A 13,578-nucleotide genomic window follows, 5' to 3' on the forward strand; every position below is an offset into this window, starting at 1 on the left:
TTTTATGTTACAAAATTCCAGCTTGGGCCATCGCCCAGCTGGTCTACACATGGGTCCGCTCCTGTGGCCAACATAACACTCTAATTTCGGTCTACCCATGACATAACACTCCAACTTCGATCTTTCCATGAATTTTTCTATGTAATTTCTAAGTTTAATTGATAATTTATCTTATAACTTTTTTAATTTTTAGTTCAATTTATGATTTCAATTTGCAGTTGTATTATTTGAGTGTACGAGTTATAATCAATAGAAAGAACAACATATTTCAAGAGGTCTTCTTCGAATTGGTTTCACTTGAAAAATGTCAATTTTAACGTAAAACAAAAAAAATTTGAGAAGGTCAGACTTTTTTCTTAGAATTTTTCGATCTATATTACGACTTTTTGCTTTTTTTTTTTTTACTTTAAATTTTCGATAACTGTTGTTGGTAAAATAGAAAAAAAAAATAGTTAAGAAAAAAAATAGATATGAGAAATGAAGATTCGTAGGCAGAGTTTAAAGAAGATCGAAGAAAAAAGATAGCAAAACAATAACGATAAAAGTATTTCTAAGTGAAAAAAACAAGTTTTACTAATATCCAATTAAAAAGGAGTAGGCTAATTGAACATTAATGGTGAGGGTGTATCACTAAAATCCTCTTAATAAAATGATAAAAACAGTAAATATATTATGTATATATTCATTAATCATTACCTTAAAAATCATTTACATTATTATTTTACTTTATGGAACGCGTAAAAAGGATAAATGTTTAAAGTGTGGTATTGTTGTATGTCCAATTGCGCCACGTCGGCACTCTAGACTACGAGATACAAGAGGTACGTAACATATGTTTGTATAAGGAGATGCGGAAAACTACAAAAATTCGGAACAGAGCAAGGTAGATTGGCTCAAACATTTTGTTTTTGCGCCTTCATTTCCTGTAATATTTTGATGTACTTGGTTATGTAATATCTTCGGTATATGAACCATGAATTAGAAATTCAGCAAAAAAATTGTATGCCGATATATCTTTCAAATTAAAATGTGAATAACTTAATATATATTTACATAACTAGTTTATCTAGAAGTTCTCTACAACAACAAACACATTAAAAACTAGTGTAACTAAAATATTAAACTAGTACACTATCTTGATTCATTACTCACTGTAACCTCATAATTTAGAAACATTAAACTAAAAATAAAAAGAAATAAGAAGTAACAAAAGAAAGCCCCAACCAGCCATCAAGAGATAGGGTTTAGTGGAGTTAGGTTAAATGGGTTTGTCACCTCTTAATTTAGAATTATTAGTTTCTTATGGAGTATTACTTTAATCTTGTGCCAGGTAGAGGTAGGTAGTGACACTAACCTAATAAAGAAAAAATTAGTTTGATTGGTAATGATGATCATTTTTCCAAATAATGAAAATAATTTCTTGCATAAGTATAGACTTATATATTGGTATGGTATCATATGTGGTCTAGAAAATAATGCGATAAGATCATTAACTATTTAGGTCGAAGACTCAATTGACTGCCACTGACTATTAGTGACATTTGAGATATATGATATTAATTTGATCTGCTGGTATTTTAGAGAATTTTCTCATCCAGACCAAACAAGTACGAACCAATTTACTGACGACTATTTCACATTTTTTTGTGTGCAACCTATTCTTTCATGTTAATTAGCTATTGAAAAGAAGCAAAAAAAAAAAAAAATTGAGAATCTCATTTTGGAGGTCCTTTTAAATTAGGGTGGGTCCTGGTAATAGAGTAATGTGATTTTAGGAAGTGTAATATCTTATTTTAGTGTTGGATTTTAGTCGAGAATATGTTTTGCAGAGATATACAAAATCGCTTTTAATCATGTAATCAATTTATTTTCTCGATTTTATGTATACTCTCTTCAAAAGAAAAATTGTGTAAATTAATTTGCTCACGTTGGTCTCTAATCTCGATCAATGTAATAAAACGACCTTCTGTGTGCCTTGTTAGTGATAGTTATCATGATGCAGAGACTATGTATAGTTAAAGAAAGCGCGTCAACATAACATCATGGAGTGGTCGTATAAACGTCTTTTTCTTCACAAATATCTTGACGTGAATCATAAATGTGGAAGGTTAATTGGATTTTAAACTTTTTAAGTTCAAAAGACAAATATCTTTTTTTTTTGTTAAAATCTAAAAATTTGTATTTATTTTTGTTAAAAATTTAAATATTTGTATTTTGATAATTTAAAATCTCGATATTTTTCACAAAACTTTCACAATTTGTTGGAAGGTTGTCGTAATGTGTTAGAAAATTATCGCAAGATATTGCGAAGCTGACGTAAAATGTTGCAAAACCATCCTAAAGTGTTACATAACTGTTGCAAGTTGTTGCAAATTAATAAAATAACTAAGAAGATGAAGACTTAAAAAAATTGACTGATCATTTTTATCCAAAACGAAAAATTCATAGAGAGTTTATATTAGATTTCATGTTGTTATAACATATTTATTTATTAATTTAGCTAGGATAACCAAAACCTCTTAGCTAAATCCTTCAAGATAGACATAAAAAATGCATTCCAAATAATTGTTTGGATTGAATAATTGTGTACAAGTTTGTGGATTTAATACTATATTCACATCCTTTAACAAAAAAAAAAATAATACTATATTCACATAATATTCTTAAGAGTTAGGAGTACCATATATTAGGGACCAAAGAAAAAAAAAAACAATAATGTACATAATGACGAATATACCCCTATTATAGGAGTATTATCTTATCAAGCAAAGAAGCTAATAATTATCACTCAACAAGGGCATATTTGGTAACAATAATAATTAAAATTGCACGCCAACCTGGTAACCTTATTTGACTTCCTAGTTCCCCCATAGTATAAAAGCCATCAACAAAAAAAAGAAACATATCAAAAACAAGAGAAACAATCAAAGAGCTTTAGAGCCTTAGAGAATAGAGAGAGAGAGAGAGAGTATTTTTTTGAGTTTGAAGAATTCTAGAGAGAGAAAGAGATAATGAATCAAAATCATCCTTTACATAGATTTTCTCTCACTAGAAAAATCTTAACACCATCTTCTTCTACTTCTATGGTTCTTCTTCTTCCACTTCTTCTTATCTCACTAACATGCATCGCGGATGCATCATTTAACGTTACAACACTTAAATTTGACCAAGGATATACTCCTCTTTTTGGCGACTTCAATCTCCTCCGTTCATCTGATGGAAATTCCGTTCGTCTTCACCTCGACCGTTATTCCGGTAATTAATTAACGGAATTAATGTTATTTAATATCATTTTCATTTTAGTCCTCAATTTTATTTTAATTGATTCTAAACCCTTGAAGTTCTTTTCCGTTAACTTTTCTCTGTTAAATTTAACAGGGTCAGGGTTCATTTCGTCAAGTTTTTATAATCATGGATTATTCAGTGCAAAAATTAAATTGCCCTCTGCTTATACAGCCGGTGTTGTTGTTGCTTTCTATGTAAGTACTTTTTTATGTGAAAACTATCATTTTTTGTAATTTTAGAAAAATATTTGGACTCCTTAGTTCTTATTTATATTTTGAGCTAGTCCATATATTTTTAGTATTTTAGCGACATATTTCATAGATTGAGTTTCCCTTTCTATTGTAAAAAGAAATGTAAAGGGTATTTTTATCACGGTGAGCGAAATAATTTGGATCAGTCTGTACACACGTTACTCAATTTAGAGATTTTGAATAAAACGATAGTCGACTAATTTTCAATATGATGCAAAATTCAAGTAAATGGTACCTAAGGACTAGTTGAGTAAAGTATTAGTATAAATGGGTATTTTAATGAATTAATTAAATTTTATTTATTTTGAATGGGGGCAGACATCAAATGGAGATATTTTTCAGAAGACACATGATGAATTGGACTTTGAATTTTTGGGAAACGTTGAAGGAAAACCATGGAGATTTCAAACAAATGTTTATGGTAATGGAAGTACTAGTAGAGGTAGAGAGGAGAGATATTACTTATGGTTTGACCCGACTAGAGAATTTCATCGTTATAGCATACTATGGACCGAAAAGAATATAATGTAAGTTCTCTATCTCTTTTCTATTTTTTGTTTCTAATAACCCTTTCAAATATTAAGGATTTGATTATTTTTGTGGCTAACATTTAGGTGACTAATAAGCTGTTGTAATATAAATTTAGATATACGAATGTTTAATTCAAGTTTATTTTAGTCCTTACTTTGAGTATAGTCCTTTTTTTTTTTTTTTGATGAAGAGTTGAGTATAGTCCTTTAACTAGGGTAGGAGATAAATCAACTTTTATTGTTTAACAAATACTTCATCTAAAAGAAAAATATATAATAGCAACAAATAGAAAAATATATAAATTGTGTTTAGTTTAAGAATTTGACCATAAACAATAGAATTTTATATGAAAATGCATCACATGAATTTGTTCTCTTTCACACAAATCACAACACATATTTTCTTGCATGAATAGGTCAAAATGGCCAAATTAATAAGAATACCAACTTGGTCTATATAATAAATAATAGTAGTCATTTCAACTCTAGGAGTAATATATATATGACCAACCATGAGTTATTTGGTCAACATAGCCTACCTTGATAGTACCATTTAACAAATGTGTTCTAAGAGCTTATATTAATAATAGACACACCATACTAATATTCTACTACCTTTTCTCATTATTTTGATTGTTTTTTATTTGGTGCAGTTTTTATGTGGATGATGTTCCAATAAGAGAAGTGGTAAGAAATGAAGCAATGGGAGGAGACTACCCATCAAAACCAATGTCCTTATATGCAACCATATGGGATGCATCAACTTGGGCTACATCAGGGGGTAAATACAAAGTTAATTACAAATATGCTCCTTTCAAATCTGAATTTTCAGATTTAGTCCTTAACGGTTGTCCAGTTGATCCAATTGAACAAACTCCAAATTCCGCTTGCTCCGAAAAAAACGTTGAATTAGAGGACGCTGATTACGCTGTTATAACACCTCGAAGACGTTCATCGATGCGTAGTTTTAGACAAAAATACATGTATTATTCATATTGTTATGATACATTAAGATATCCTGTTCCACCACCAGAGTGTGTCATTATTCCGACAGAAAAGAATCGGTTTAAAGACACCGGAAGGTTGAAGTTCGGTGGGGTTGATGGTACTCACCACCGTGGTTCAAAGCGGCGCAGTCGTGTTATTGGTGCAGGTGGTGACAGTAGTCACCGCCAGGCTGAAATATAGAGAAGAAAGGTATTGCAATACATGAATTTGTATACGAGGATGTTATGTAAATGGTAATTCTTAAATTCTTTTTTATTTTTATTTTGTATTTGTAAATGAAAAGTATAAATGGGTATTTTTGGTTCAATATTTGTGGATTCTAGCGAACAAAAAATAAATTCAAATATAATGTAATACTACGTTGATTCCCGTCTCGACCTCATACATATTTTTAAGATGGTTTTATTTTTCATATCAACTATGCTAGAGAGATATTGTCTTTATATCTCGAAAATAGTGAGAAAAATGGTATGATGATTCCAAATGGCTTGAATAGCGGGTTGGTTTAGTTTCGTGAACAACTACCAGTTAATGTTTTGTTATATTTTTCCAAATTATTATCCGACATCATTTTTTATTTACATTATTTTATATAAAGAAAAGTTATTTGATTGAAGTCAACCATAGTCATATGGAATGTTCTATAACATGTTTTGTAACATGGTATTAGGTGAAACTTATTGGGTGGGGAATTATTTCAAACCAAACACATCTCTACATATGAAATTCCTTCCACTAGAGTAGTAGAGTCCATTTGAATGATTCATCTAGGACTCTATCGATGAAGTATAATCGATGTAATGGAGATTTAGATGTTTCGATGTGACTGTCATAGAATAGTTCAAACTCAAACCATTTGAAATAGAAATAATTTTCTAAAGTTTTTCTCCTTTTGGAAGAAATAAAAAATTCTTACAGTCGTGAGTGGGAAATACAATCTAAGAAACAAAAGAAAAAAATGTATGGTCACAGAAGTCAGAAATAACTTAGACAGAAAAAACAAACTTTCCTTTAATTTCACATGATGTAGTTGAGTGCTTTTACGTCCAACTGTATCATATAGAACTCTATGGTTATTAGATTGATTTCGAATACAACAATTTGAACTGTTACTGAATCCAAATGTTAGGCTTTGAGTTTGAATTCATTATCAACAACTTTGATTGGAGTTGTTATTTATTACTAAGTTGATTTCCGCTCTCTATGTCTCGTATTCGAGACACGGATACTATATTACATTTCTCTAAAACAAAAACATTTGAATTCACTGTAACCAAACAAAACCAACAATGAAATTATTTGCCACTTGCAAAAAAATAATTAAACTGTCTTAAATGATCAAAGATTATTTGGTAATGAGGTTCAATCATTTCCAATTATACTATTCTCAAAAAACAATCCTTTTAAGTTTGAAAAAAAGGTGTTGTATTTGTGGGATATTACTGATTGGAGATGAGTTGTAAACACCTGTACAATTTGTATTTATTAGGCTCCTATTTGGTTTTGATCAAGGAAAGGGCATGGCCCCAGACTATTTGAATCAAAGTTATCAAACTCATTAGCTCAAAAAAACTCATTAGCCATGAGGGTTTTCAGCTCCATGAATGCCTTTTTATTCATTAATTGTTTGTTTTGGTTGTTAAGTATACCCTATTATGCAAAAACAAGGAGCTTAAATTATAAACCTAGGGGTAGTGTTAGAAATATAATGGTGAAATGCAACTAAATATACCAAGGGTGAACAAGATTGAAATATTTTTTGGTGTTAGATTTCTAGACTACGATACTTTTATAGGTGTATCAGAAGTGCAGTAATAAATTTTCTTTTCCGGTTGAAAAAGTTGTAATTAAAGTCGTCGACTTCTATAGATATAGTAGGATTTTTCATATCTAATTGTATCAATAGATTACACCCAAAAAAATTTCCAACTCATGAAATCAACATTTTTCTTATGATATGTGAGTTTTCCAAATGATATATCTCAAAATCACATATCTTAAACAAGAAAAAAAAACAACATCAATATATCATTCTAATCCTAAAGCCATGGAACTTAGGACTTCAATAATTGAGCCATATATATTTAGTTCAATAAACTTGTAATTATGGACACCATGATTGAGGAGAAGAGAATATGCATACATGACTTAGGATTTACATAGATGAATACAAAACCTAGAAGATAGGATTATAAGTAGAAAGTGGAATATAAAGATAAAGGTATTTGCTTGTAACACAAGTAGTTTGAATTTGAAAAAGTGCCGGTAATTATAAGGCCCAAAATGGGAAAGTTAAAGAGAATCAGGCCCAATACTAAATAATAATGAGGAAAAAACCCAGTAGGTAAAAATACAATTTTACCCTCTAAAATGAAATTTTCCGCTCAAATCAATGTCAAAAAAAATTTTGAACATTTCTGAACAATTATTGGTTTGCTCTCGACAATTTTGTAAATTTCTGAACAAATCTTAGTTTGTCTCAACAATTTGTAAATTTGTGAACAAATTCGTTTTTGCTTAGACATTGTTTTGCCAAAATATTTCGCATTTTTTTCTTTTGTTTTTTACATAGACAAATTAACACAAACATTTTGGCTACAACATTTTTCAATTTGTCTTGTGAAAAAATAAATGGTTACCGCATTTTTTGTTTTGCTTTCGACATAAATATAAAGACTAAAGCATTTTTTTATTTGACTTTTACAAAAATTAAAATGTTATGCATATTATCCTTTGTATTTAACAAATCCGTTCACGAACAAATAATATTGTGACTAATACATTATATATGTTGTTAAGAACATAATTATATATGACGCCAACATTTTATAATAAGTAGGGATATTATTATAGATATTGTCAACATTTTATAACAACACAATGATATATGTTGTCAACATATAAGGGTAAAAATGGAATTATTAAAAAAAATATGTTGTATTGTTAACAACATAATTACATATCTTGTGAACATTTTGAAAAATGTTCAAAAAATGGGTTTTTTTGACATTATTATTTTTGAGTGGATTTTTTTCTTATTAGGGTCTAGATTTTTGGGTTTTTCACTCATTTTTCTTTGAAAAAGATGTTTTTGAATGCAATTATGATAGAAGCACTATTTTGACAAGCACTTTATGTGTTAAAAAAATGTCAAATAATTAAGAAAAGTTTGAAAGGGTAGCTTGATAATGTTAGGTCAACTAAAGGGGGCAAATTGTTTTTTGTATAAAGATATTGGTTCACTTATTTTTTTTGATGAATTGGTTCACTTTCAAATACAAGCAAACAGCACCATTGGCTGTGACCTAAGAAAAAAACAGCTTATATTGGATAGGATTTTTGAGGGAGAGGACCAAAAAAAGCCCTCCCAATAAGACCCAGCTCCACTACAGCGTGTCAATTAGCCGCAGGTCCTAAAGCCAGAAAAGGACGGTCAGTGACAACTTTCCTTTTCCTTTTTCTTTTTTCCTTCCTGGAATACCCTTGTGCCGTACATAATAGATCTTTCCTTCCTTTTTCTTCTGGAAAGAAATCTATGGAGAGATTTTCTTTCTTACTTTAAATTTCATTTCCTATATTTCTTACTATATTTTCATCACCATCTTTATCAATTTCTTATTTCTCTCTCTGTAATTTTTTTTTGCAGAAATCTTACTTTCTCTCTCTAAATTTTTAGTTGAAATCTTCCTCTTTATCTCTTTGGTACCAACTTTTTTCTTTAACAATGATTTTTGATATAGTGAATATGGTGAAGAATGATGATTTAGTGAAAGTTTAATGGGGAAGAAAACTTTTTTATTCAACATAGATTCATGGGTTTTGGAGAAATATCAGATTTGGATTCAGAAACAGAGCTTCTATTGAAGAGAAATTCGTTTCATTTTTTTTTATAAAGATTGATCACCAACCAATTTAGATTATGATCTTGGAGAGGGTTTCGTTAGTTTTAGAGAAGATTCATTACCAAGTTTAGATCTGGTATTTTTCTTTTGGGTGAAGACCAAAGAGGTTTAGATCTAAATTCAAGACCCTAATTTCATTCTTATTAATTGATTTGTAGGATTGAAATTCTTTACATGTGTGAATCAAAATTGTTTCATATATGTAAATGAAATTTTCTGATACATTTGATTATGATATTGAGAATGTTTTTTACGTACAAAGTTGTTTTTTTTTGTTGAAGATGATGATGATAAATGTTAGTTTTAGAGGAGATTCATTACCAATTTTATGAGGAAATGTAATGTACATTCCTCAGTTCCCACTACATTTTATCGTTCCCGATCAGTTCCCACGTTCCCTTGTTATGTGGAAGTTTAGTGTACATTTTTTAGTTTCCTTCGTCTTATATTTCTATCTTTTTCCTTATTTTGTGAAGGTTGCAACGTGAAATCTTTTTCTTGAACAGAGATTCATGGATTTTGGAGAAATTTCAAATTTAGGTTTAGAAAGAGTTTATAGTGAAGAATGAAGATTTGATAAACATGTAATAGTGAAGAAATCAGATTTAGAGTTACTTCCCGGTACATAACCAAATGACAAGTACATAAAACAATTCCCGGTACACAAGAAAATTCCCAGTACAAAAAGTGTCTAGTACATAATCAAATGACTGGTACATGAAACAATTCCCGGCACACAAGAAAGTTTCCTGTACAAAAGTGTCTCGTACATAACCAAAAGGCTAGTACATAAAACAACTCCCGGTACACAAGAAAATCCCCAATACAAAATTGTCTAGTACCTAACCAAATGGCCAGTACATAAAATAATTCCCGGTACACAAGCAAATTCCCGGTACACAAGTAAATTCGCGGTACAAAAGTGTCTAGTAAATAACCAAATAGCTAGTACATAATAAAATAATTCCCCGTACACAAGATAATTCCCAGTACAAAAGTGTCCAGTAAATAAAAAAATTTACAGTATAAAAAAAAAATTTCTATAAATTTTCCTTGAAAATAATTTACGTTTTAGAAAGAATGTCCTATAATTGTCCATCATATAAGGAGAGAATGTTTGAGAGAAGGAAAGTAGTTAAGATTGGAGAGAGAAAACTTGTTTAAAAACAAGAGAAAATACAGAGAGAATCTAATCAATGGGAAACTACCAAAAAATATATGGAAACAAATCAATGAAAACTACCAAAAACGAGGAAAGTAGTTAAGATTGGAGAGAGAATATTTTAATTTTGAACAAGAACCTAGTGTTCAAGTTTCTCCTTCTAGAGTTTTTTACCAAAACAAAATTGTTAACAAAACAAAATTGTTACCAAAACAGTTTCTCTTTGTACATATATTTGTCTGTACGTTAAAAAATTTACCGTCCATTGAATATATTCCCTCATTTAGATTATATTCCCTCATTTAGATTATAGTGTGAAAGCAAATTTGTTACATTTATAGTGCATTTGCAAATGTCGAGTAAATTAGTTTATTTATAGTACATTCACAAATGTCCAGTAAATTTTAAAATTTGTAAAGTTACTTTATTTATAGTACATTTACAAATGTCCAGTAAATCTTATAGTTCCCGAGATACTTTCAGTAAATTAGCTTCCATTTTTGGATGAATGTATCGACATTCGTCACACGTTTAGTCGTCTTTTGTGGTGTCTTCGGGTTTACCATCTCCATCAAGGAAAGGAAAAAAACATAAACCCATTTTTAAGAAACTCGAAAACCCTAATCGAAACATAAATTCAGTAACTCTATCTAAAAATAGAAACTACAAAAAACAAACTCAAGGAAAGGAGAAACTCAAAAACCTTATTAGAAGCCCGATCTTGTTAACAAACTCGGACCCATTCAAAAACCCTATCAGCAAAAGAGTTTGTTGAAAAAAACAAGTGAAGAGGATGTTGAAAAAAAACAAGAAGAGATTAGGAAAAAAAAAACAAGAAGATGGTGTTGAAGATCTAATGGATACTCAAATTTCCAAGTGAAGAGGATGTTGAAAAACAGATTCGGAAAGAAGCAAGGTTCGATTTTTAGCTTCCAAGTGAAGTCTATTTTACTTCAAATCCAGGAAGGATTGAAGGAGATCTGGGAAGAAGCAAGATTTTTTGAATTTTTTGGGAAGGTTTCACTTTTACAATAATGGCAGAAAATAGATATCTAGGAAGAAGAAAGGTTTTTAGAGAGAGAAAGAAAAAAAAAAAGGAAGAAAAAGAGGTGGGATTGAATTGAGACACCTCTTGAATTAATTGGATGGGAGAGGAGTCAGAGTTTTGGTGCGTTTTTTGGGGTCGGTTTTTTCGTAATTTCTCGAAAAAGCAATGCCCTTTTCGCCATTTAAATACCCTCTTTGACAAAAAGGACCTGCCCCTAAATTGATCTCTGACGTGGGCCTGCATCTTATTGTGGGTCTCATTTTGGGCGTTTTGCCCAAGCCCTCTAATTAGAGGTCCATGATGGGCTATATCGATAAAGACATGGTCCTAATACTTTAACCTAATGATTCGACATAATATAACACTTGGATAAACATGTCGTATCAAGAAACCTAAAGTGATCATATACTATGTGGAGGATGGGACAAGGAACTATATTTTATGTCTTTTTCCTACTAGCTAGAAAGCGCAGGTACCACGCTATCTTTTGCTCGATTAAATAGTTAACAACACCCATTTAACAATAGGAAGCACAAAAGTTATGAACCGTTTTTGGTCTTAGCTAGCAAAAGGATCAATGAGTAAGGCCCAATACAGCTAGGAATAACAAGAAACACAAATACAAAAATACAGTATGGGGGACGGATGGCGGTAGTGGCGATGGTGGTGATCAGAGGTGGTAGTAAAGATGAAGATTTTGTATGACCCCCCAAAATCAATTGGGGTCAAATGTGTGTAACCAAAATCTCCCTTTCTAAGAGTCCCCTTAGAATTGTAGGCTTGGATCGCGAAATGGGCCTTAAGGGTGGTAGCGACGGAAGTAAGAATGCCTGACAAAATTTTGGCAAAATTAGCCGAAACTCAATGTGACCGGCCAACAAAGTTGAAAAAAGAAACAGGAGACAAAATCTCGCCATCTACATTTAATTCTGTCTAGATTTCATCGAACTATTGAAGCATTCCGTCATTTTTGTTTTGCTTATTGGCATCCTTAAACACCCTAAAATCGGATAGACTACTTTTGCCATCATACAACAATAAGAAATACAACTTTGGGGTATCTTTGAAACTACATGAATATAGAAATTCACAAAATGATGTTGCCATACTTTTGTCCCCCTTGATACCATAATTGTTTGATCAAAATTAGTTACTAAAAATCACTACATTGTTTCAATGAACCAAAATAATGTTAATGATTGAATAAATCAAAATCACTCCATCAATCATGTCAAGAAATGTGTTGTATGTTTTGCCTTTATCATATATTTTTTTTATTCTTAGAACCCTATAAACTGTTTCCATTTCTTGCTGAAGAAACCCTCATTTCTTGCGACTTTGGGAAATAAAGAAAAATCTCCGGGGAATAAAGACTTAGTCAACAAACATTGACTCAGTGGACATAATTTTTTTTAATCCAAAAGTTCACCTGATTGAATTTTACTCCCTAATCTTCATATCACTCGTGGAGAGAAGAAAAATCATATATCAAACCTTAATTAGGAAAAAAGATGTGGCTTTGATCCAACAATAACTGAAACCCATTGCTCAAACTCAATCGAATTTTAATTTGCACATCAAATTATCTCCAATTAGTTAAATCTAGGAAGATCAATGTTGGGAACACGAACAGTTAAATAAATTAGGGTTTTCAGCAACCTACATAACATCTTACAAGAATAAAACAACTAAATACATGGAAGCAACAAGCAAATATAGTCACAAAACAAAGAGGGTTTTAGTTCGATCCTATACATTGATATTGATGTTGTTGTTTTAATTGGTGATCTAATGAAGAACAAGAAAAATGTAACCGTTAACTGAGATATGAGATAGGGATGGAAGTGAAGAAGATGAGGATATGTGTAATGGAAGGGTGGAAGATATCAATTTATGAGACGTGTGATAGTTGGCGCTCGAAACAGGATGGGTTTTGGATTGTTTGTATAAGTTTTAGAGATAGAAAGTAGAGAGATGTTGTGTAGAGAAGTTGATTGTTGTGAATCCAGTCATAGTAGACTAGTAGGAAAGTTGAGATGCTTAATTGAGAGAGATAGAGAAGACGAGAGGAGAGATGAAGATTAGGGAGTAGAGTTTAATCATGTACATTCTTGGACTAAAAATAAAAATATCATCTAAAAGTCTTTGTTCCCCGGAGATTTTTCTTTATTTCCCAAAGAATCCACCAATTAAATCTATAATTAAGCACCAAAAGTAGAATTTACATTTCTATTTTCTTTTCTCACAAAGAAACTTGATTTTAATCCTTTTTCATTATTCTCATTACGACCAATGTGTGGTGTATCAAATATGCCGTGGTGATGGACGCGGTAGTAGTGTTGGAGCTTTTCAGACAAGGAAGGAATCTAAATTAGAAAGAGAGAGGGAGAGA

General features: G+C 30.9%; 1 protein-coding gene across 1 annotated transcript; it reads left to right on the top strand.

Moving 5' to 3' along the window:
- Positions 1 to 2,869: 2,869 nt before the first annotated feature.
- On the top strand, positions 2,870 to 5,443 carry LOC147536642 (putative xyloglucan endotransglucosylase/hydrolase protein 30). Its single transcript, XM_086643464.1, has 4 exons — positions 2,870 to 3,255; positions 3,379 to 3,479; positions 3,855 to 4,063; positions 4,720 to 5,443. The coding sequence occupies exons 1-4, from the start codon at positions 3,012 to 3,014 to the stop codon at positions 5,252 to 5,254; spliced, it is 1,089 nt and encodes a 362-aa protein (XP_086499590.1). The 5' UTR covers positions 2,870 to 3,011; the 3' UTR covers positions 5,255 to 5,443.
- Positions 5,444 to 13,578: the final 8,135 nt, after the last annotated feature.

Source organism: Eschscholzia californica, unplaced genomic scaffold (genome assembly GCF_041429995.1).
Source record: "Eschscholzia californica isolate CP2 unplaced genomic scaffold, dmEscCali1.0.p SCAF_5, whole genome shotgun sequence".
Lineage (NCBI taxonomy): Eukaryota > Viridiplantae > Streptophyta > Magnoliopsida > Ranunculales > Papaveraceae > Eschscholzia > Eschscholzia californica.